The sequence below is a fragment of the Schistocerca nitens genome, chromosome 1, assembly GCF_023898315.1.
Source record: "Schistocerca nitens isolate TAMUIC-IGC-003100 chromosome 1, iqSchNite1.1, whole genome shotgun sequence".
In the NCBI taxonomy this organism is placed as follows: domain Eukaryota; kingdom Metazoa; phylum Arthropoda; class Insecta; order Orthoptera; family Acrididae; genus Schistocerca; species Schistocerca nitens.
The window spans coordinates 1219353132-1219380280 of NC_064614.1; the positions used below are offsets into that span (position 1 = coordinate 1219353132).

A 27149-nucleotide genomic window follows, 5' to 3' on the forward strand; every position below is an offset into this window, starting at 1 on the left:
GCGCACACACACACACACACACACACACACACACACACACACACACACACACATGCAAGCGCAAGTTGCACACACATCTGCAGTCTCAGAGAGCTGAAACTGCACTGTGAGCAGCAGCACCAATGCATGATGGGAGTGGCGACTGGATGGGGGTAAGGAGGAGGCTGGGGCGGGGAGGGGGAGGGATAGTATGGTGGGAGTGGCAGACAGTGAAGTGTTGCAGTTTAGATGGAGGGTAGGAGAGAAGGTGCAGAGGGGGGAGGGAGGAGGGGATAAGTAGCGGAAAGGAGAGAAATAAAAATAAAAATAAATTAAAAGACTGGGTGTGGCGGTGAAATGACGGCTGGGTAGTCCTGGTATGGGAACAAGGAGAGGGCTGGATGGGAGAGGACAGTGACTAACGAAGGTTGAGGCCAGGAGGGTTACGGGAACGTAGGATGTATTGCAGGGAAAGTTGCCACCTGCACAGTTCAGAAAAGCTGGCGTTGGTGGGAAGGATCCACATGGCACAGGCTGTGAAGCAGTCATTGAGATGAGGGGTATCATGTTTGGCAGCATGTTCAGCTACAGGGTGGTCCACTTGTTTATTGGCCACAGTTTGTCGGTGGCCATTCATGCGGACAGACAGCTTGTTGGTTGTCGTGCCTACATAGAATGCAGCACAGTGGTTACAGCTTAGCTTGTAAATCACGTCCAGAAGACTATATCATTGGTCGTAGCTGAAAGTTAAATAAGAATAGATGATATTGTTTAAAAGAAAATTAGACCAAAAGAGGTGAAAAAATTGAAGACAAATTAGGATTGCAGAAGATTAAGCTTTGCGGGACAAAAAAAGAAATATTGGAAAGGGAGAGAGAGATTTTGTTGTAAAAGGCATAGAGAATGAAGGAGAAGATCAAAGGGGAAATAAATTATGGCATAGTGAAGAGTGAGAGTTAAATACTTGGGAGAGAATCAGTTCCTATATTCAGATTTTGGAATTAATGCGACCTTGAAAAGGGTGTGGGAGAGGGGTCAAACAGTATCCAGATTTCTACAACAAAGAGAGGCCCTATAAATTCAAAAGCACAAAAAGAACTTTTAACAGAAAAGAAGAAGGTTTGAAATTATGCAAGTTGTAGACCTTAGTGCTAAATAAACCAACAGGACCAACTGTTCTCCATTATATTTTCCATAACACACGTTAGTATGAATCTGCTATCTTAGGCATGGGTTTGATGACGTCATGATTTGACCATTGCATGGGTACATATAAGCAGCTTGGCGTGCTGCAGTGTTGTAGGTTTGAAACTGTTGTGTGAGTCTTTATGGCATCTGACGTTGTCTCCAGCATTGGAAGATGAAACATTAGACATAAATTAATGGCCAAAAGTACTGTAAACAATTCAAGTACATTTGACAGTGAAAATAATAGGCAAAAGAGCAGGAATAATTGAAACACACTTTCCTTTTCTCTAGAAATGACAAACAAAGTAATTAAAAAAAGTGTCAACTCGTCAAATAAATCTAATCTCATGTGCACAAACAGGTTCAGTGTGTTGGCGGGAAACAGCAATAAGTCTGTAAACATTGAAAGTGAACATTCCAGCCAACATGAAACTCAAAACAAAATATAAACTTGTAAATTTAATGTCGGCAGCAATCACAAACAGCATACAAAGAAATGCAATATTATTTCTGTAGTGGACAGCCATAGCAGAAAACTAGCTAGCATTGTATGTGATATGAATATGGGCTTTTGTGCAACTGGCATCATGACACCTGGCATGAGGATGAAAAGTGTTAATGGCATTGTCTTTGGAACATAGGAATATACTGAAGGGCAGTGAATTTGTGCTTGTGCGACTGGTATAAATGACATAGAACATAAAGAATCCAAAACATGTGTAGCGGGTATGAAGAATTTGTTAATATGAATTAGATGAAACACGCACTTGTGACTCTACACAGAGATCTGACCTGTTCTTTAATTCACATGTAAACTAAGAGAGCCATAAAACCATTATCAAAATCAGATTACTATGCTCCACTTGTGCAAAATGCAATGTGGTGGATACTAGTAGACTCGAAAAAATTTGCACACTGAACATTATGAGCATGGAAAAATTTTCTGTGCCAGGAGGTAAACAAAATTATAAAACTGCAGCAAACTAATTCATTCAGATAATTGTGCTGCTCTAGATCACCAAGTGAAAATAAACAAGCGTGCAAGACTCAGTGAAACCAAAACGCACTTCTGTACCAATATTCTTCTTCTTCATATAAATATAAAACCTTGATTTACATACCTGAATCATATATTACCAGAATATGCCTTGAAGGCACATTTGAAGTGTTAATACACACACACATTACTTGTGATTGTCTCAGTTTTTTGTACTCCAAGCTCTGATGAGATAGCATTTGTAGAAAAAAATTACCACTTTAATGTTGCAGTTGTCCAAATTTAAACAGCATAAAATTGTTGATGTACAGTAGGTGATATTAATGTGGATATAATAATGCAAAGAGAAAAATGTGATTCACATGGTTAATTCTCTAAAGTCATTGAACTATTACTGTCTCAATGAGAAACACATTGGACTGAATACATGGTTTAATAACATAATTAGTAATGTACATAGATACTCTCTTGAATGTCATGTTGTAGAAATAAGAATATCAGACTGTGCAGGGCTGTGGCTTCAGATAGAAAATTCAGCTCTCAGTACCACAGAAAGACAAGTGATGTACAGAATTGTAGATGAATCTATTGTAAACAATATGATAGATTAGTTAAAAGAAATGGATTGGTCTCATGTAAAGGATAATGATAAAACAATTGATGAATGCTTTTCAATTTTTGTGACAGAGATCAAATGCATGCCCCACTGTAACCAAAAGATGTACTAATATTATACATAAGCAGCATCATATCAACAAGTGCCACACTCCACAACTAATCAAAATCAGGATATTATTACTTATTCTGAGAGGTAAGCCTCATGGAAGTGATAGGGACAAGGAAAATTATGTAAATATGAAAAAACTGTACAGATGATGATGATGATGATGATGATGATGATGATGATTCCCCACACAGAGAAAATCCCCAACCGGACTGGGAATTGGATCCTGGACCCCGTGTTCCATAGGCGGCAGTGGTAACCACTAGACTACAAGCTGCGAACAAACTCTACAGATCTGAAATAAAAAATGCTAAGTGCAGTGCAAGTGATATGTTGTTTGAAGTCCTAACAATAAATGTAAAGCAGTGTGGAAGGTAATTAAAAGGAAAATTAATAATATCAGTAAAGAAAAATACACTACTGGCCATCAAAATTGCTACACCAAGAAGAAATGCAGATGATAAACGGGTATTCATTGGACAAATATATTATACTAGAACTGACATGTGATTCCATTTTCATACAATTTGGGTGCATAGATCCTGAGAAATCAGCACCCAGAACAACCACCTCTGGCCGCAATAACGGCCTTGATATGCCTGGGCATTGAGTCAAACAGAGCTTGGATGGTGTGTACAGGTACAGCTGCCCATGCAGCTTCAACACGATACCAAAGTTCATCAAGAATAGTGACTGGCGTGCCCATGCAGCTTCAACACCGTACCACAATTCATCAAGAGTAGTGACTGGCGTATTGTGATGAGCTAATTGCTCGGCCACCATTGACCAGACATTTTCAGTTGGTGAGAGATCTGGAGAATGTGGTGGCCAGGGCAGCAGTCTGTATCCAGAAAGGACCGTACATGAGCTGCAACATGTGGTCGTGCATTATCCTGCTGGAATGTAGGTTTTCGCAGAGATCGAATGAAGGGTAGAGCCACAGGTAGTAACACATCTGAAATGTAACATCCACTGTTCAAAGTGCCGTCAGTGCGAACAAGAGGTGACCGAGACGTGTAACCAATGGCACCGCATACCATCACGCCGGGTGATACGCCAGTATGGCGATGACGAGTACACGCTTCCAATTTGCGTTCACCGCGATGTCGCCAGACACGGATGTGACCAACATGATGCTGTAAACAGAACCTGGATTCATCTGGAAAAAAAAAAAAAAAAGACTTTTTGCCATTCGTGCACCCAGGTTCGTCGTTGAGTACACCATCGCAGGCTCTCCTGTCTGTGATGCAGTGTCAAGGGTAACCGCAGTCATGATCTCCGAGCTGATAGTCCATGCTGCTGCAAACGTCGTTGAACTGTTCGTGCAGATGATTGTTGTCTTGCAAATGTCCCCATCTGTTGACTCAGGGATTGAGATGTGGCTGCACGATCCGTTACAGCCATGCGGATAAGATGCCTGTCATCTCGACTGCTAGTGATATGAGGCCATTGTGATCCAGCACGGCGTTCCGTATTACCCTCATGAACCCACCAATCCCATATTCTGCTAACAGTCATTGGATCTCGACCAACTCGAGCAGCAATGTCGTGATATGATAAACCACAATTGGGATAGGCTACAATCCGACCTTTATCAAAGTCGGAAACGTGATGGTATGGATTTCTCATCCTTACACGAGGCATCACAACAACGTTTCACCAGGCAACGCCGGTCAACTGCTGTTTGTGTATGGGAAATCGGTTGGAAACTTTCCTCATGTCAGCACGTTGTGGGTGTCACCACTGGTGCCAACCTTGTGTGAATGCTCTGAAAAGCTAATCATTTGCATATCACAGCATCTTCTTCATGTTGGTTAATTTTCGTGTCTGTAGCACTTCATCTTTGTGGTGTAGCAATTTTAATGGCCATTTGTGTAATATGCCTGTTGACTGTGATACTCTCATTGAATATTTTATAAATATTGCCAGCAGCACGATTCCACTCAATAATTCTACATTAGATGCAGAAGCCCTCCTTACTTATGCAAAACAGACAAGAAGTGAGGAATTACTTGGATATTAATCACTTTAAATGACATTTACAAATTGGTAAACAAACTAAGCAGTCCTACTTTGTATTCAGTAATCTCATTTCCCATATATACAATAAATGCAAGAATTTGTGTGTATGTTTGTTACTGCATCAGGCTAAAACGGATGGACAGATTTGGATAAAATTTGACGTGGACATAGCTTATACCCTGGATTAACATACAGCTTGTTTCTAAAAGTGTGTGATACAAAGTATGTATTTGTATGAAGGATATAACATGAAATATGGAACAATAAGTGAACTGTGAGCAACAGCCAATGAAAAGTCACAGCAGGAAAGCCAATCAAAAAGCGCGCTGTTAAATGCTAATTTCCAGATTGGAAATTGTGTTACGACAATATTGCATTTCAAGACAACACAGCATTGAAGATTTAACACAAACTCAACGTCCTTGGTATGATTTGTTCTACTTAAATATCATTTAAAACTATATTGGCAGTAACAATCTTAACAAGCTGCTATTACATCATATGAAATAGCAACATTAGAATGTTTTGCGTAACCACGCTGTCAGAGATGTCATGTTGCCAAACTGAATTATGTAATACCCAGGTTCACACCCTGCTGCAATCTTTTTTCCTTATTTCATATGTTTGGAAAAGGTTCTGGGACTTTCTTATTAGAAATTGGTACAATTACAACATTGCTTCCCACTAATATTTCCTTTTTATATTACGATTGTGTCAGAAACTCCTGGGCATCTATGAAGTCGCCTTGAAGGCTCACAATGATCGCGTTATGTAAATGCTGTGTGACAAACAAAGAGACATCTTTTACATGCAAAGGTTCCTAGAACTTTATTGGGGCAGGATTATGATATGCAAGCTTATCTGCTGGTAACAGGCACACACATGAGGGCTCATGACATTGCTTCACAAGCAAATGTATAAAGTTTGTGATGCACTGAATCAAAAAATTGCTTATTTTCCTTCTCTATAGAGTTAGTATGTTTGCTACCCATTCATGTTGAAGCAGGTATATGGTTTTAGAGGAACTTTGGAATGTAGATAATCTAAACCCTGAATTAACACACAGGCTGTCTTTTATTCTGAAGCAAACAACTGTTCCCATGGGATGGCCAGCATGACTACTGTTCCCATGTGATGGATAATATGACTAAAATGTCATACATGGAAGTTAAGCATCAGGCAAGTGCATGAGTGGCTGAAACTCCTGAGCAGACTTATGCTTGACATCAGCAGAATACTAAATGCATTGCATCTCAGCATGTTTCGGAGACCACTGAAAATGGGGCTTCTTGGCGTCAGGTGAATGCAGCATGCATAACATCTGTGTGTGCCACTGAAACAGTCAAAGAAGCAGCTTCACACTGACACACTGTTGCTCAGTGACAAGTTGAACATCGGCAAATATTTGCAATGAATACCTGGGGTTTTGAAGGGGGGGGGGGATTATTTGACCATAATCCAACATTGGATTACAGTGACCATGTGACCACAGGCTCATCAAAATTGACAGTATGAACAAGGCGTGCAGATTTTGTGGGTCCTTGAAATGGAAGTAGGAAACAGTGGGAATGTGTTGCTCTGGGGGCAAGGTATCTGTTCCTACATTAGAAGAGCTGGTGGATCCTTTAAAGGAATTATTTTCTGGATAGACTGATGAGGCACTGTACAAAAAATATAATTCATGTTTTCACATGAGCGCCTTTGAGGTCAATAGAATTCTCATTATGCCTGTTTTTTCATTTACTTTTACAGTGCAGGGGCAAGAGCACCATAAAATCGGGTCGCTTTTCCCTCTGTCCAATGGTGAAGCACAATTTTTGCTAGTTTATTTTATGGGGATGACAAGCAGGAGACTGAAACGCTGTGTCAAATTATTCAGGGAGTTGAACAGGTGACTGTACTGAAAATTCAGAAAGTTCTGCAAAATCACAATGTATTGGTACAGCTCTGGAGAACATGCCTGATGAGACCTGCACGTTGGTGATCCATGTAGATAATGTGCCAAGCGGGCAGCACACATGCTGCTACAGCACAATGGCCGTGACCAATGTCACAGCTGTGGTCACGGATGATAACCCAACTGCCCTGGGAACATTGTCCTGCGCAAGCATGACAACTCCACCAGCAGGATCATGAGCACGATGACTCTGTCACCAGGATCATTGATATGCACCACTATTGTGATGCCCTGTTTTGGAATGGCCAGGAAGGGATTAAAGTGCAGAAGCTGGTGACAGGGCAAGATTTTGGTGATACAACAGTGCTTCATGTATTCCATTGAGTGGCAAAAGCATGGCTTGCTCCATGTGCACTTGCTTCTTGGTTAAAGCAGAAATTGTGGCTGAAATAAATGTATGATGTGACATTACCAGAGTTGCCTGACCCCAATGTGGACAAAAAGCTATAGGACACAGTCACTAAGAGCCTATACTCCACGGTCCTTGCAGAGCATTGAAACCTGTGCCGCCAGCCATGAAGGACAAGAAATTCACCAAAAAGTATCCTGGGCCACTTTTAAGGGAGACCCAAATGAACGACAATGTATGGTTCAAATGGCTCTGAGCACTATGGGACTTAACATCTGTGATCATCAGTCCCCTAGAACTTAGAACTAATTAAAACTAACTAACCTAAGGACATCACACACATCTATGCCCAAGGCAGGATTTGAACCTGCGACCGCAGCAGTCACGCGGTTCCGGACTGAGCGCTTAGAACCCCTAGACCACCGCGGACGGCGAACGACAATGTATATCCATTGTACAGACCTTGAGTGTACAAGAACAAGGGATGTACAGTCACAATGAAAGTGAGAGGTATGGCACAAGAAGTTGTACTGGACAACAGCTGCATCATTCCGTGCTCACCACGCCTTTCCATTATATTTATTGCTCACATTAATGTAGAGATTTGTAACTTGGTTAAGGCAATTAAATATATTTGCAAATACATAAACAGAGGCAATGACCAGGCAATATTTATTGTGCAACAGCAGGACTGTGCTAATATTGATCCAAGAGACGATGTGCGGATGTTTAGAGCAGATCGATTTGTGAACGGCAACAAAGCTACATGGTGGATATCGGGCTTGCTGTTTCACGAGAAGCACCCGACATGACACATCTAGTGGCGCACCTTCCCAACAGTAAGTGTGCGTGCTTCATGGAGGCAGTTTGCACAATTGAATAGCGACACTGCCCACTACTACCCTCACCACATTTTTCCATGTATGCCAGATGGACGACTTTGGCAGAACTTTACTGTATGTCTATGTGCCAAAATGTCACACATGGAAAGTGTCACAGAAAGAATGGAAAAGACATGTGCAGGACACCCTGGTTGAGGGCTGGCAAGCTGTGAAGGTGTCTGAGGCCCTGGGTAGAATTTACACCACACCTGTAATACACGTTGAGTGTTATTGTGTATAGTTGCTTCTGACCCGCATCCGGCCCCCATCAGTTTTCAGACCCTGAAAACAGTTGACGGAGATGGAAAAGCCATGTTTGAGGAAGCATGTGAGGCGATGGGAGTTTTGGAAGATGACGCTACAATGGAGGACGCCATCTTGTGCCGGTCACCAGCGAAGTTGAGAGAGCTCTTTGCTATCATGTTGAACACCTGTCGACTCTTGAACCCGAATACATTGTGGAATAAATATAAAACATTATCCGAAGAAATGAAGCATTATTACCAAGGTTCAGCACAGTCCAGTTTTGACATATTTTAATGAAGTGCTGAAGCTTATTGAGAACAAAGTTTTCTTGGTGGTGGGAAAACAGCTTTCTGATTTCAGCATGCCTACACTACAATGGGCAGGAGGGCTGTCCACTGATTTGGTCAGGGAACTCATAGTTATGACACAGCAGCCTTGGAGGCCCAAGTTGCCCAAGCTAATCCCCTACTATTACCAGAGCAAAGGCACATTTTCAATAAAATTTTGAATAATGTGGAGATCGGATGAGTTCATTTCTTGTGCACACCTGGGGGCAATGGCAAGACATTTCTGTTGAATTTGCAGCTGGCCCAGTTGCTCAAGGACAGGAATGTTGTGCTATTTATTGCGTCCTCTGGGATAGCCACAACCTTGCAGTAGAGGAAGAACTGCCCATTCAGTGTTCAAGCTTCCTGTGAACCTTGCAAATGAGGAAACATTCACTTGCAATGTCAGCAAGAGCAGTGGTCATGCCACTCTTGATTGCATGGGGTGAATGCTGGATATCACACAAGCTTGCGATTGAGGTGCTCGGCTGAAGCTTGAAAGACATCTGCAATGACTGAATGTTGATGGGTGGAGTCATTGTCTTGTTCGCAGGCCACTTCTGACAGGTGCTGCCAGTCATCTAACGAGGCTCTATGGCAGATGAGGCGAACACATGCCTCAAATCATCACCACTGCAGGTACACGTAGAAAATTTAGAGCTGACAACTTATACCATAACTGCGTGATAGTGATGGAAATGTTACCAATGATGGTGCCACTAAAGCAGAGTTACTAAATACAGTTTTCTGTAATTCCTTCATTTCGAAACCAGAACAGCTGTTAGCATGAGTGGCATAAAAGTAGATATCTTAGGTGTTGCGAAACAACTTAAATCACTTAAGAAAGGAAAGTCTTCTGGTCCAGATGGTATACCAATCGGGTTCCTTTCAGAGTATACAGACACAGTAGTGCCTTTCTTAGCAATCATACACAACCGCTCACTTGGCGAAAGGTCTGTTCTTGAAGACTGGAAAGTAGCACAGGTCACACAAATATTCAAGAAAGGAAATAGAAGTAACCCATTGAATTACAGACCCATATCACTGACCTCAATTTGGAATAGGAATTTTGGAGCATATGCTGTACTTGAACATTATGGATCGCCTTGAAGAAAATGACTTATTGATACATAACCAACACGGATTCAGAAAATACCGTTATTATGCAACACAGCTAGCTCTTTATTCTCATGAAGTAATGAGTGCTGTCAACAAAGGATCTCAGATTGATTCCATATTCCTAGATTTCCAGAAGGCTTTTGATACCATTCCTCACAAGCAACTATTAATCAAATTGCGTTCATCTGGAGGATTGTCTCAGTTGTGTGACTGGATTCGTGATTTCCTCTCAGAGAGGTCACAGTTCATAGTGACAGACAGTAAATCATCGAGTTGAACAGAAGTGATATCTGACGTTCCACAAGGTAGTGTCATAGGTCCTCTGCTGTTCCTGATTTACATAAATGATCTGGGTGATAATCTGAGCAGCCCCCTTAGATTGTTTGCAGATGACACTGTAATTTACCATCTAGTAAAATCAGCAGATGATCAATTCCAATTACCAAATTATCTAGAGAGAATTTCTATATGATGTGAAAAGTGGCAATTGGCACTAAACAAAGAAAAGTGTGAGGTCATCCACATGGATGCTAAAAGAAATCCGATAAATTTTGGGTATACGATAAATCACACAAATCTAAGGGCTGTCAATTCGAAACCCACTAAAGAGACAGCCTACATTACACTTGTCCATCCTCTGCTGGAATATTGCAGTATAGTATGGGATCCTTACTAGTTAGGATTGATGGAGGACATCGAAAAAGTGCAAAGAAGTGCAGCTCGTTTTGTGTTATTGCGCAATAGGGGTGAGAGTGTCACTGATATGATACAGGACTTGGGGTGGCAGTCACTGAAGCAAAGGCAGCTTTCTACATCTACATCTACATGACTACTCTGCAATTCACATTTAAGTGCTTGGCAGAGGGTTCATCGAACCACAATCACACTATCTCTCTACCATTCCACTCCTGAACAGCGCGCGGGAAAAACGAACACCTAAACCTTTCTGTTCGAGCCCTAATTTCTCTTATTTTATTTTGATGATCATTCCTACCTATGTAGGTTGGGCTCAACAAAATATTTTCGCATTCGGAAGAGAAATTTGGTGACTGAAATTTTGTAAATAGATCTCGCAGTGACGAAAAACGTCTTTGCTTTAATGACTTCCATCCCAACTCGCGTATCATATCTGCCACACTCTCTCCCCTATTACGTGATATTACAAAACGAGCTGCCCTTTTTTGCACCCTTTCGATGTCCTAAGTCAATCCCACCTGGTAAGGATCCCACACCGCGGAGCAATATTCTAACAGAGGGCGAACGAGTGTAGTGTAAGCTTTGTGGCGAGATCTATTTATGAAATTTCAGTCACCAACTTTCTCTTTTGAATGTGAAAATATTTTGTTGACACCCAGCTACGTAGAGAGAAATAATCATCATAATAAAATAAGAGAAATCAGAGCTCGAACAGAATGATTCAGGTGTTCCTTTTTCCCACGCGCCATTTGACAGAGGAATGGTAGAGAAGTAGTATGAAAATGGTTCGATGAACTGTCTTTCAGACACTTAAATGTGAATTGCAGAGTAAGCATGTAGATGTAGATGTAGATGTTAGGATTAGGACTTGAAATTACAGCAAAGACACATGTTTAACGAACAACTTTATTCATAAAGGACCACACACTGAACAAGGAACACACACAGACAGAGACCACACACTGCCAGGACAACTGTGTACATAACAACATCTGTGGATGCCAACAATATTATGTGGCAGTAAAATTTGAATCTCAACACGCCCCCTCAATTTTTACACACAGGTGTAAATCGTTGAACTTGATTGCTTAAGTTTGTGGTTCTAGGTTTGCAGTCCGAGTCTAACAACACACATCTCATGCTTCGGCGCAGGAAGGGCCTTCGTCAGCATGTCTGCTACCATATCTTCTGTTGACCGATATTCCAGTTTCAGTGGATAATCTTGCAGGGCCTGGCGAATGAAGTGGTACTTTATGTGAATATGTTTTGTCGTTGAGTGGAAAACTGGATTATTTGCTAATTTTCCAGCTGACTGGTTGTCATTGAACAGTACAATGTTTGATAGCTCCACTAAATGCAGCTCCTTCACAAAGGTTGATAGGTGAATCGCCTCCTTTGCTGCTTCGGAGATACTCATATACTCAGGCTCAGTTGATAAGAGAGCGACGGTCCTCTGCTTGCACAAACACCATGAGATTGCTGACTTGCACAAGATGAATTTGTAACCAGTATACGACTTCCTGTCAGCATTAGAATTTCCCCAGTCAGCATCTGCAAAACCGAATATTCCCTCTTTATCCTTTATGTAGGTTAGTTTCTTATCAGTTGTTCCCTTGAGGTATGTAAGGATTTGTTTAGCTGCCTACCAGTGAACAAGATTATGGCTGTTGTATTGGCTAAGCTTGTTGACTGCATGGCATATATTAGGGCGAGTGCCAATGGCGATGTACATCAACACTCCGAGCAGTTCCCCGAATGGATACTGAGTCCCATTCACTGTACTTGTAGCTGCAACATTCAGTTTGATCCCGGTCGCCAATGGGGTTCTTACGGGCTTGCAGTCACCCATTCGGAATTGGTGTAAAACTTCTCTGATGTAGCCACTTTGACACAGCGTGAGTTTGTCAACAGACTGATTTATGTCAATGCCCAGGTAGCATTTCACAAGACCAAGATACTTGACGTCGAATCTGGCAGATAACTTGTCCTGGATCTGCCTTGTCCTTTCCGGGTCTGATGACGCAATTACGATGTCGTCAACATAAGTGAGCAGGAAGACTTGGGAATTTCCCATACTGTCCACATATACACAAGGATCTGCACTAGTGGGCTGCAATCCGATTGACATCAATGTGGCATTTAATTTGGCATGCCACTGTCTGCCAGCTTGGCGCAATCCATAGATGGCTATCATAAGCTTGCACACTTTATCACCAGATTTTAACTTCTGGAGCATGTTGTTGTTGTGGTCTTCAGTCCTGAGACTGGTTTGATGCAGATCTCCATGCTACTCTATCCTGTGCAAGCTTCTTCATCTCCCAGTACCTACTGCAACCTACATCCTTCTGAATCTGCTTAGTGTATTCATCTCTTGGTCTCCCTCTACGATTTTTACCCTCCACGCTGCCCTCCAATGCTAAGTTTGTAATCCCTTGATGACTCAGAACATGTCCTGCCAACCGGACCCTTCTTCTTGTCAAGTTGTGCCACAAACTCCTCTTCTCCCCAATTCTATTCAATACCTCCTCATTAGTTATGTGATCTACCCATCTAATCTTCAGCGTTCATCTGTAGCACGACATTTCGAAAGCTTCTATTCCTACTTGTCCAAACGATTTATCGTCCATGTTTCACTTCCATACATGACTACACTCCATACAAATACTTTCAGAAACGACTTCCTGACACTTAAATCTATACGCGATGTTAGCAAATTTCTCTTCTTCGGAAACGCTTTCCTTGCCATTGCCAGTCTACATTTTATATCTTCTCTACTTCGACCATCATCAGTTATTTTGCTCCCCAAATAGCAAAACTCCTTTACTACTTTAAGTGTCTCATTTCCTAATCTAATTCCCTCAGCATCACCAGATTAAATTCGACCACATTCCATTATCCTCGTTTTGATTTTCTTGATGTTCATCTTATATCCTCCTTTCAAGACACTGTCCATTCCGTTCAACAGCTCTTCCAAGTCCTTTGCTGTCTCATGACAGAATTACAATGTCATCGGCGAACCTCAAAGTTTTTACTTCTTCTCCATGAATTTTAATACCTACTCCGAATTTTTCTTTTGTTTCCTTTACTGCTTGCTCAATATACAGATTGAATAGCATCGGGGAGAGGCTACAACCCTGTCTCACTCCCTTCCCAACCACTGCTTCCCTTTCATGCCCCTCGACTCTTATAACTGCCATCTGCTTTCTGTACAAATTGTAAATAGCCTTTCGCTCCCTGTATTTTACCCCTGCCACCTTCAGAATTTGAAAGATAGTATTCCAGTTAACATTGTCAAAAGCTTTCTTTAAGTCTACAAATGCTAGAAACGTAGGTTTGCCTTTCCTTAATCTTTCTTCTAAGATAAGTCGTAAGGTTAGTATTGCCTCACGTGTTCCAACATTTCTATGGAATCCAAACTGATCTTCCCCGAGGTCCGCTTCTACCAGTTTTTCCATTCGTCTGTAAAGAATTCGCGTTAGTATTTTGCAGCTGTGACTTATTAAACTGATAGTTCGGTAATTTTCACATCTGTCAACACCTGCTTTCTTTGGGATTGGAATTATTATATTCTTCTTGAAGTCTGATGGTATTTCGCCTGTCTCATACATCTTGCTCACCAGATGGTAGAGTTTTGTGATGACTGGCTCTCCCAAGGCCATCAGTAGTTCTAATGGAATGTTGTCTACTCCCGGGGCCTTGTTTCGACTCAGGTCTTTCAGTGCTCTGTCAAACTCTTCACGCAGTATCTTATCTCCCATTTCGTCTTCATCTACATCCTCTTCCATTTCCATAATATTGTCCTTGTACATCGCCTTTGTATAGATCCTCTATATACTCATTTCACCTTTCTGCTTTCCCTTCTTTGGTTAGAACTGGGTTTCCATCTGAGCTCTTGATATTCATACAAGTGGTTCTCTTCTCTCCAAAGGTCTCTTTAATTTTCCTGTAGGCAGTATCTATCTTACCCCTAGTGAGACAAGCCTCTACATCCTAACATTTGTCCTCTAGCCATCCCTGCTTAGCCATTTTGCACTTCCTGTCGATCTCATTTTTGAGACGTTTGTATTCCTTTTTCCCTGCTTCATTTACTGCATTTTTATATTTTCTCCTTTCATCAATTAAATTCAGTATTTCTTCTGTTACCCAAGGATTTCTATTAGCCCTCGTCTTTTTACCTACTTGATCGTCTGCTGCCTTCACTACTTCATCCCTCAGAGCTACACATTCTTCTTCTACTGTATTTCTTTCCCCCATTCCTGTCAATTGTTCCCTTATGCTCTCCCTGAAACTCTGTACAACCTCTGGTTCTTTCAGATTATCCAGGTCCCATCTCCTTAAATTCCCACCTTTTTGCAGTTTCTTCATTTTCAGTCTGCAGTTCATAACTAATAGATTGTGGTCAGAATCCACATCTGCCCCTGGAAATGTCTTACAATTTAAAACCTGGTTTCTAAATCTCTGTCTTACCATTATATATTCTATCTGATACCTTTTAGTATCTACAGGATTCTTCCAGGTATACAACCTTCTTTTATGATTCTTGAACCAAGTATTAGCTATGATTAAGTTATGCTCTGTGCAAAATTCGACCAGGTGGCTTCCTCTTTCATTTCTTCCCCCCAATCCATATTCACCTACTATGTTTCCTTCTCTCTCTCTCTACTGACGAATTCCTGTCACCCATGACTACTAAATTTTCGTCTCCCTTCACTACCTGAATAATTTCTTTTATCTCATCATACATTTCCTCAATTTCTTCATCATCTGCAGAGCTAGTTGGCATATAAACTTGTACTACTGTAGTAGGCATGGGCTTTGTGTCTATCTTGGCCACAATAATGCGTTCACTATGCTGTTTGTAGCAGCTAACCCGCACTCCTATTTTTTTATTCATTATTAAACCTACTCCTGCATTACCCCTATTTGATTTTGTATTTATAACCCTGTAATCACCTGACCAAAAGTCTTGTTCCTCCTGCCACCGAACTTCACTAATTCCCACTATATCTAACTTTAACCTATCCATTTCCGTTTTTAAATTTTCTAACCTACCTGCCCGATTAAGGGATCTGACATTCCACGCTCTGATCCGTAGAACGCCAGTTTTCTTTCTCCTGATAACGACATCCTCTTGATTAGTCCCCGCCCGGAGACCCGAATGGGGGACTATTTTACCTCCGGAATATTTTATCCAAGAGGACGCCATCATCATTTAATCATACAGTAAAGCTGCACGTCCTCGGGAAAAATTACGGCTGTAGTTTCCCCTTGCTTTCAGCCGTTCGCAGTACCAGCACAGCAAGGCCGTTTTGGTTAATGTTACAAGGCTAGATCAGTCAATCATCCAGACTGTTGCCCCTGCAACTACTGAAATGGCTGCTGCCCCTCTTCAGGAACCACATGTCTGTCTGGCCTCTCAACAGGTACCCCTCCGTTGTGGTTGCACCTACGGTACGGCCATCTGTATCGCTGAGGCACGCAAGCCTCCCCACCAACGGAAAGGTCCATGGTTCATGGTCTTCCAATAACATGTGATATTAGGAACAAATTGAAAATTTGTAGAATTCCTTGTTAAATGTAGAAGTGGGCCTGATGGTCATTACCTTGCCAGGATTAATAAATAAAATACATACAGAAGACAAACCAGTCAACTTTTGAATATGTTGGCAGTCTGCTAATAAACAGTGAACACCTTCATAAATTCATGGTGCTACTGACAGCTGGTGTGCGTGAAATACAGAACTCTCTCTCCAACATATGAACTGGTCAAATATTTAACAAAATTAATGGTGCCTATATTTCTACGTGACAGATGGGATGACAATGGTTTCACCATTACCACTAGTTATGACCAATTTTTCTCATGGAGACATTGCATTAACAGTGCTCACCTTTGCCCATCCTGCTTTTATCTTTACCCTCTGGAGCATATAATCTGCCTTTTTGGCTATGTGATGGTCCTCCTCTACATCTCTCATCTTCTGTAAGAACTTGGCTAATGAGTCCGGCTGTTCCATGAAGATTTCAGTATCAACTTCACCTTTGAGGAATGCAGTAGTGATATCCAGCTGTGAGACAACAAGTTAACCTTCACTGCCAGAGCCATGAGGAGTCTGAATGATTCGATTCTTGCAACTGGAGGGAATGTTTCCACAAAGTCAACTCCAGGTCTTTGGTTGAATCCTCATGCAACTATTCTGGCCTTTCTTTGTAGCAAGGATCCATCACTGCCGTTTGTGTTTCTTAAGACAGTTCTGCAGTCAATTATTTTTCTGTTTGCTTGTCTGTCCATGATGTCCCAGGTTTCATTCTTGACTAGCGACTTGACTTCATCGTATATAGCACTAAACCGTTCTTGACTATCTGGACCGTTCAATGCATCCTCAACATTGATTTCTGTTGCTTTAGTCAGAAGATAATCTAATTAACAAGGTTTTCCAAGCTTAGATGAAAACTTGAACAATGAGGAGTGGTTATGTGAAAGAGTTATCTTGCCGCCTAAGAATGAATTGGTGGGAAACATCAATAAAAAAATTAATGCTCAGGTACATGGTGAGGTGACCACCTACACATCAATTGATACAGTGATGACAAGAGATGATGCAACTTCATATCTTGTAGAATTTCAAAACTCATTAGAGCTGTCGAGGATGCCATCCCACAAGTTGGAGCTAAAGGTGGGTGTGCATGTGTTATTGATGCATAACCTGGATGCACCATAATTGTGCAGTGGCACCAAGTTATGTGTCACGGACCTGAGAAGACATATCGTACAGGCCTCTATCATCACCAGCGTAGCCAGGGGAGAGAGAGTATTAATACTATGAATTCCCATTATCCCAACAAGCTTGCCATTCCAGTTTAAACACCTGAAGTTCCCAATGATAGTAGCCATTTTGATCCCTATAAATAAGAGTCAGGGACAATCTTTAAAAGTGGCCGGTATTCATCTGGGCACCCCATGTTTCTGGCACGGACAGCTCTACATTGGCTGCTCACATGTATTGATAGCTCAAGATCTGTACATATTCAAGGAAGACAAGAAGTCTTGGAATGTTGTTTGCCGAGACTTATTGCAGTAGATCCTGGCTCTCCATACATACTAAGATAATTACGATATTTTCCGTGCTAGACATTTCGCAGATGGTCATGCAGTTATTTGCTCCCTTTCTTGGCACATTTTGTACTTTGCTACTCAATCACGTACAAATTTTTGCTCAAGTAAATGAATGAATTTTGAGGGACCAGTTTTCTGCAACCATTTTGCTGGACCGCAAGTAGCTGATGTCGCAGTACCTCCAAGAGAACTTTTGTGATAGCGCATATATGTGGGTAGCGAGTTTCAGCATTAACATTTTCTTACAGCTGACTGTTTATCCGTGGGTTACATTGTAGGTTGCAACTAGTTTCATCATAAAGCACAGGAAGTCAAAGTGTCACTTCTCTCACTATTGATTTAAGCAAACCACTTGACTCAGTGTTGCATGACGTAATCATCAAAATGTTAAAATACTGTGATACTGAGGGTAAATCAGCCAGTTTATTCAAATCTTATTTAAGCAGTAGGTTGCAGCTTGTATATGCAAATAAGCAGGAATCTGCATTACTCCCAGTTAAAAGAGGAGTACCTCCAAGACTCTACTCTTGGACCTTTCCTGTTCATTGTCTATATTAATGACTTTCTGAATTATGTACTCTGCAAGAATATACTGTATGCTGACGATACGATGCTAGTAACCGCTGGAGAGAATTTACTAAGTGCACCAGATAACAACAGATAAATTATGTAAATGGCTGGTCACTGATGTCATGCCAATCAGCTATGCATAAACCAGACAAAAACAGGAGAAATAATTTTTAATCTTGAGGTAACTAAAATTTAAAATAAAACAGTGAAACTGATCTTAGACCAGAAACTCTCTTGTGACACATCAAATATCTGTGCAGTAAACTAGCCCATGTACTTCTTTTATTGTATAAGTTAAGAAATAGTGTGAGCAGACAGTTGTTACTCCAGTCATACTTCGCTCTCTTCTGTTTCCATCTGCAGTATGGAACATTCCTTTGGGTAATTCCACAGGACCTAAATGTATTTTCAGATGTCAGAAGAAAGCAAAATGAGTCGGCATTATAAAGGTGCTTAGCCTCTGTTTATACAGTGTGATCAGAAACAGGCTAAAAAGCTTGTAAGGGTGTTGCAGGGGAGGTTATTGGAAAAAATAGTTTAAAAAAATTGATATGTTGTACCATTACTGAGTTTATTTAGCATTGAAGTTACGGATCAAGTTGATGCACATGCAAATTCAAGTAGTCTCCCAGAGACAGTGTTGCCAAACTTCTTCCACATTTGGTTTCCTCAAACCGAATGAACTTAGCTGTTGCTCACCGAGCTTAAATTTATCACTTCCAAATAAGGCACATTTGAACTCAAAATGAGCATTTCAACAAGTGTTAACTCACAAGTCCACATCTGTGCTTCACTGATCTTAGCGCACACAATGTTTGAGTTTGCATACTCAGTGACCAGATTGGCTAACTTCAATTCTAAATAACTTGCAAATGATGCAATGTTTTGAATTTGTTTCTTAACAGTTATTTCTCAGCATGTGACACAAGATGTTCATGTACACAGTACCAGAAACAGCCACTTGGTTGATTTGCCTTCCTTGCTATAGTCCATAATAACTACAAGTACTTCAGCACAAAATTTTTCAGTAAGTTGCCACACTCAGTTTGTGCAGTACCACTAAATAAATTTAGAGTGTATTACAAACTTGCCTAAATGCAATGAATTTTATTCAATTGAAGAATTCCTAAAAATTGTCGTAATAATATATTATGAAAAGGAAAGTTGCCACTCACTATATAGCGGAGATGCCGAGTCATAGATAGGAACAACAAAAAGACTGTCACAAATAAGCTTTCAGCCAGTATGGCCTTCATCAAAAATAGATCACACACACACACACACACACACACACACACACACACAGTGTTTTCTAAAGTTATCGAGAAGGTTGTATATACAAGGTTACTGGAGCATTTAAATTCACATAATTTGCTGTCAAATGTTCAGTTTGGTTTTAGAAATGGTTTATCAACTGAAAATGCTATATTCTCTGTGAGGTTTTGGACGGATTAAATAAAAGGTTGCGAACACTAGGTGTTTTCTTTGATTTAACGAAGGCTTTTGATTGTGTTGACCACAAAATATTACTGCAGAAGTTGGACCATTATGGAGTAAGGGGAGTAGCTTACAATTGGTTCTCCTCTTACTTTAAGAACAGAAAGCAGAAGGTAATTCTCCGCAATATTGAGAGTGGTAGTGATGTTCAGTCCCAATGGGGCACTGTTAAGTGGGGTGTTCCCCAAGGATCGGTGCTGGGGCCACTGCTGTTTCTTATTTATATAAATGATATGCCTTCTAGTAATACAGGTGATTGAAAAATATTTCTGTTTGCTGATGACACCAGCTTGATTGTGAAGGATCTTGTGTGTAATATTGAAACAGTATCAAATAATGTAGTTCGTGAAATAAGTTCGTGGCTTGTGGAAAATAATTTGATGCTAAATCACAGTAAGACTCAGTTATTACAGTTTCTAACTCACAATTGAACAAGAACCGATATTTTGATCAGACAGAATGGGCATATTATAAGCGAGACGGAACAGTTCAAGTTCCTAGGCGTTCGGATAGATAGTAAGCTGTTGTGGAAAGCCTATGTCCAGGATCTTGTTCAGAAACTAAATGCTGCTTTATTTACCATTAGAACAGTATCTGAAATAAGTGACACTTCAACACGAAAAGTAGTCTACTTCGCATACTTTCATACGCTTATGTCGTATGGTATTATTTTTTGGGGTAATTCTTCTGATTCAAAAAGGGTATTTTTGGCTCAAAAACGGGCTGTTCGAGCTATATGTGGTGTAAGTTCGAGAACCTCTTGTCGACCCCAATTCAGTAGTCTGGGAATTCTGACATTGCCCTCACAGTATATATTTTCTTTAATGTCGTTTGTTGTTAGCAATATTAGCCTATTCTCAAGAGTTAGCAGCTTTCACTCAGTTAATACTAGGCAGAAATCCAATCTGCATGTGGAATGCACTTCCTTGACTCTTGTGCAGAAAGGAGTGCAGTATTCTGCTGCATCCATTTTCAATAAGCTACTACAAGAACTCAAAAATCTTAGCAGTAGCCCAAACTCTTTTAAGTCTAAACTGAAGAGTTTCCTCATGGCTCACTCCTTCTATTCTGTCGAGGAGCTCCTGGAAGAGCTAAAAAATTAAGCAAATTCCAGTGCTACACTGTTGATTTTCTTTATTTAAACTTACGACTTGTCACCTGAATATGTTTTTTTTTAATATTTCATTTTATCTGTTTCTAATATCGTGTTGTAATTTCCTGTATTGACTCGTTCCATGACCATGGAGACTTCTCCTTAATTTGGTCCCACGGAACAATAAATAAATAAATGAACCACACACACACACACACACACACACACATACACACACGACTGCAGTCGCTGGCAACTGAACCACACTTTTACACTGCAGAGTGTGTGTGTGTGTATGGGGTGGGGGGGGGGGGGTCCATTTTTGGCGTCAAGTGAGTCTTTTTGTTGTGCCTATCTGTGTCTCGGGATCTGCGCTATATGGTGAGTGGCAACTTTCCTTTTCACAATATTGTTACATTCCATCCTGGATTTTCCGTTGTTTAGTTATAATAATATATGTTTTTTCTAAGTTATAAAGAAAAGGTTTTAATGGTTAAATAAGCTTGTTATTTTCTGCATATGTAATCGATTATTGTATAAAACTTGATTCCACTGTAAATATTGACAAAGCCAATTCTGTGATAAATACTGAAAGGTGAGTAAAGATACTATTCTATTCTATGACTTAGATCCTAGTATAATGCGTATAATACAAAAATTAGCAAGGACATAAGTACCGAGTTTGTTTAGTATATCAAATACTGTAATGTTTCTCTCATATTTTTGCAACATACTGGGTTTTTATTTGTTGTAGGTACATAGTGAATATATATAATTTAACAGTAAGGCATCTTTGCTTTGTTGTGTTGCCATGAAATTAAAAGAAATGGAGTAATATCACAATAAAGTAGAACAACCAGTTATAACTAAAATAAAGGATAGGTTTCTATATTGTCATTATTTCGTTGCATAATTTTAAGAAAATTACTGGGTCATTAATGTGTTATAAACTATTCTATATAGTGTGATTCTTGAGTTTCTCCCGGCGTATTTGATAATCAAAATATCCACGAGTCTGCTGCCGGTCTACAGTGTGCAACGGGCACAATATTTCGGCGATCGTACATGTTGCCATCATCAGGTGAACTGATGGCCTGAGCTCCTGTGAACATGCCGGCACGGAGATCCGTACGCTATGGCTGCTCAGGGGGAACTGGGTTTGGTTGCCGCGGCGGCAGATTTAAATACTCTCTGCCCGCGGTGCGCTCCCTCCGCTGTCCGCGCCCTGCGCCACGATCGCGCGGTGGAACAGATTGCGACGGCGTGTGAAATGACGTCGGTGTGATGGCTTTGTCCGCCATGGTAGTCACAACTGTACGTTTGCTCGATTTACTCTTGATTAACCCAATCGCTGGTTCCCAAGCCTTGCTAAGATTATAGCCACAGTCGTGAAACTTGTCGTGCATTGACGAAATCCAAGCCAATGAAGTCAAATATCACCAGTAAAGAGAGGGCGGCCATTCGTGATCTGAGGGAGCGCTCTGAAATTGTTGTCTTACCGGCTGACAAAGGCAATGCTACAGTTGTTGTCTCCCATAAGGACTACACTGATAAGATGCAGAGCCTGCTAAATGACGATTCCTACCGAAAGATCAGTGTTGACCCTACAAAGAAGGTGGAGAACAACATGAGGTCACTTCTCAAGGACGCAGATTTACCGGAGGATGATGCTAAGAAATTGTTACCCCAAGGTCCAGTACCGCCTAGACTGTATGGACTCGTGAAGGTTCACAAAGAGGGGGTACCATTACGCCCCATTGTCAGCAACATCAGGGCACCTACAGATTTGTTGCCCAAATACCTGATGGGAATATTAAGTCCTTGTGTGGGTAAATGCCCTCATCACATCCGTAATTCCATGGATTTTGTTAAACGCCTTGATAGCTTCAGGTTGGATGAGTCAGATACCATGGTGAGTTTTGACGTTGTTTCCTTGTTTACGAGGATACCCCTGCGAGAGTCACTAGAATTGATCAGTCAGAAGTTTGACGAGAAGACCACTGAACTTTTTAGGCATGTCCTGACTTCCACGTATTTTCTTTTTAACGGAGAATACTACGAACAAACAGAGGGAGTCGCCATGGGTAGCCCACTCTCACCGGTGGTAGCGAATTTGTTCATGGAGAACTTCGAGGAGGAAGCCCTGTCGTCATCCGAATGAAAACCTACTTGCTTTTTCCGTTACGTGGACGACACGTTCATCATCTGGCCACATGGTATGGATAAACTCCTTGACTGCCTTACACATCTAAACTCCATACACCCCAACATCAAATTCACTATGGAGACTGAAACGGAGGGTAAATTACCTTTCCTTGACGTCTTGGTCAAGAGAAGGGCTGACGGCACCCTAGGTCATGGGGTGTATCGGAAACAACGCACACTGATCTGTATTTGCACGCAGACAGCTGCCACCACCCTTCAGAGAGGAATGGGGTACTTAAAACTCTAGTACATAGGGCGTGCACTATCTCTGACGCAGAGAGTCTACCCCAGGAATTGTAACATCTGAGACTGTATTTCAAAAAAATGGGTACTCAGAGTGGCATATTCAACGTGCTCTCTGCCCAACCACTACAGCACAACCTGTGGAGATGGATGAAATCATGAGGGAGGAGGTAGGCACTGCGTTTATTCCATATACAGGTGCACTCTCGGGGAAAATCGCCCGCATTTTGAAGAAACGCCGGGTCGGAACTGTGTTTTGTCCTCCGAATAAAACTCGTCCACTGGTGGGGAGTGCCAAAGATGACCTTGGTTTGAGGAAGGCCGGCGTGTACCAGATTCCGTGTCAATGTGGCAAGTCGTATATTGGTCAGACGATGCGTACCGTCGAGGATTGATGCCGTGAACACCAGAGGCACACTCGACTGATGTATCCGAGCAAGTCGGCAGTCGCTGAACATTGTTTGTCGGAAAATCACGCTATGGAGTATGACACACGAGGATTCTGGTACAGATGTCGAGCTACTGGGACAGCGTTGTTAGAGAGGCCATCGAAATTCGCACCAATGATGACCTCATAAACCGTGACTGTGGCTATAATCTTAGTAAGGCTTGGGAACCAGTGATTGGGTTAATCAAGAGTAAATTGAGCAAACGTATAGTTGTGATGACCACGGCGGACAGAGCCATCACACCGATGTCATCTCAGATGCCGTCGCAATCTGTTCCACCGCGTGACCATGGCGCGGGACGCGGACAGCGGAGGGAGTGTGCCACGGGCAGAGGGTATTTAAATCGGCCCGCTGCCGCGACCGAACCCAGTTCCCCCTGAGCAGCCATAGTGTACGGATCTCCGTGCCGGCACGTTCACAGGGGCTCAGTCTGTCAGTTCACCTGATGATGGTGACATGTATGATCGCCGAAATATTGTGCCCGTTGGACACTGTAGACCGGCAGTACACCCGTGGATATTTTGATATTCTATATAGTGTTCTCGAATGAATTTTCCTTTTGATATAATTAATTTATTGGCAAACATTGTGCAAAACATTTCACTGGATAAACAAGTTACCTGCGCCAATGCCATTTGTTTTATTTACACAGGGTAGCAGTTGTGGGAAACGTCGATGCTGGGAAGTCGACGCTTCTGGGAGTGCTGACACATGGAGAACTGGACAATGGACGTGGACATGCTCGTCAGAGGCTATTTCGACACAAGCATGAAATGGAATCCGGACGTACGAGCTCAGTTGGAAATGACATATTGGGTTTTGATAGTTTAGGTAGGAGCAAACCATTTGATTGTTATATTTAACATATGTGTGGCCAAATAAATTGACCAGTTTACATATGTATTATTTTATATTTCTGCTATCATTTTTAAAATAAGTTTTTTTTTCCTGTCATTTGTAAATTACGGCTTTTTAAATGAATAAAATAGTTTTTAATAGTACCTGGATCTGTTCCCTTTATTCATCTGAAACGTTGTCGCTGGCCTGTAATATGCCACTAAAATTGATAAATGCATTAGACATTCGAAATTCTGAAGCAGTACTCACAATTGGTTTCCAGTGCTGCACTTGCTTTTTGTCATAAAATAACTTTTATGTCTTGTTACCTATATTTTTTAAGCCTTACTAAGGTTACCTACTATTTAATCCTGTTGTTGTTATGTCTACAATGTGTTGGACTTGCTCCTGAGTTGATTTGGTGCTTCACTACTGTGTGTTTGTGTACCACTGGCATGCATAGTTCAGTGTTTATAGTGTAATATTAGTAGTTTGTATGTATGTTGTTTTATTTTCTAATTACTGGGAGCCAAATGGCATTTCCAGCTGTCTAGTGGCTTTTTGTTGTATTTTGTTTTTGGTTTTATTTCAAAATGTGGTGATCTTTTGTTGTTAATATGGGATGCGGGTATACATCACTTAAATTGGGTATGGAGGGGCAGGTGTTGCCAGACGGAGCAACTGGTATTCGTTTTTGTTGTGAGAGTTTGTGTGTGTGTGTGTGTGTGTGTGTGTGTGTGTGTGTGTGTGTGTGTGTGTGTTTTCATTTACTTCTTTCATGAACACAATAATTTTCTTACATCGTTACGAATTTCATCTGATGCTTTTCTTCGTACCCTGTTCTATGCTAGTTTGTTCGTAATATACTTAATTAAGTGAACATGGAATGGCAGGTGTTGTTCTCCCAACTTCTTAAGCGTACTTTGTAATGTGTTTTGATAATGTCACCTGCAACATTCAGATACACTGATCTGTAATTTTGGCGTCTATCTGCAGAGATATTGTGGGACTGTTACTCCATCTTTTCCAGCTTGTGATAATCATTACATACCCGCAGAACACTACGGTCAACATTTTCTGCAATCTATTTTGCATATCCTAATCTTTCAAACTTCTGGGAAGATTAAAGCTGTGTGCCCAGCCACCTCACCTTTTGCAGGTAGTACTCTTACTGCCTCCTGATCCACCATCACAGCTTTACTTCAGCCAGTACCTCATCTCCTACCTTCCAAACTTCCCAGACGTTCTCATGCTTAGGTAGTGGGATAGCACTCGTATAAGAAAGTATATTGCGGAGAAATGACTATGCCATGTCACGGGATATCATTTCTAGAATGAATCTTTCATTCTGCAACAGAGTATACACTGATCTGAAATTTCATGGCAGATTAAAACTGTGTGCTGGACTGGGACATAGTGAAACGTGTGTTGCTCCAGAAAGAAATGCAATGTATGGAAACTTTAAAAAGACATTTTGTGTTTTCTTTGAAAGATAAACAACATGTGACAAAGAAAATGAGTTCTATACAGAAGCTGTTGTGTTTAATGTGTACATGATGTATTCTCTTATATTCTAAACATGTGATTGTTGTGTAGTATGACACTACTGTACTGTGAATGATTGACTCCATTTTGTGTTCCAGTCTCTCTCTCTCTCTCTCTCTCTCTCTCTCTCTCTCTCTCTGTCACTATCTCTTTCTCTGTCTCTATCTGTCTCTCTATCTTTCATATTATTAGGTTATTTTTTTAAAGTTATTTTTTAAGGAATTTTATTTCACGTAACCCCAAGACAAGCTGAATGTTAATGAGAAAATAATTTTAGTGACAATATACGATGTTTACTATACTGTGTTGTGCTTCTTGTTTATACATCAGTGCTCTATCTAATCATGGAAGTTTTCATTATGGTCATTGTATATGGTGTCACTGTATTACTTCTTGCTGGAACTGACTACCCCATATGCTGTGTGGTAAATTGTTGAATAACTGGAAAGCTGGCCGCGGTGGCCGTGCAGTTCTAGGCGCTGCAGTCCGGAACTGCGGGACTGCTACGGTCGCAGGTTCGAATCCTGCCTCGGGCATGGATGTGTGTGATGTCCTTAGGTTCGTTAGGTTTAAGTAGTTCTAAGTTCTAGGGGACTGATGACCTAAGATGTTAAGTCCCATAGTGCTCAGAGCCATTTGAACTTTTTTTTTTTTTTTTTTTTTTTTTTGAATCACTGGAACCTTTTTAACACAAATGAAATTTAGTTTATTATTGCAGGAAATGTTGTAAACAAGCCCGAGCATGGTTCACTTGACTGGGTGAAGATCTGTGAACGTTCTTCAAAAGTGATAACATTTATTGACTTGGCAGGGCATGAGCGTTACCTCAAGACCACAGTATTTGGGATGACCGGTCATGCTCCTGATTTTGGAATGCTGATGGTGAGTTTCAGAGTACATAAAATGAATGCAGTATGAAATAGTAAGTTTATTTGTCATTGGGCTGTGTGAAGTGGTGCGGTAATGAAGACACTGACAGGGCTCAGATTCTCGTCCAGAAATTCAGATATAAATTTTCTATGGCTTCCCTAAATTGCTTATGCCAAATGCTTGGATGATGCTGGACGCCTTAATGTGTGTAGAAAAAGACAATGTATATTACAGTTACA

General features: G+C 41.1%; 1 protein-coding gene across 1 annotated transcript in view; it reads left to right on the forward strand.

Annotated features, from left to right (window-relative positions):
* Nucleotides 1-27149, forward strand: part of LOC126201425 (GTP-binding protein 1) — a 136507-nt gene that overhangs the window by 37208 nt on the left and 72150 nt on the right. Inside the window, exons 5-6 of the mRNA XM_049936785.1 lie at nt 24311-24489; nt 26759-26922. Coding sequence (XP_049792742.1) covers nt 24311-24489; nt 26759-26922 — 343 coding nt within the window. The remainder of the gene's footprint in view (nt 1-24310; nt 24490-26758; nt 26923-27149) is intronic.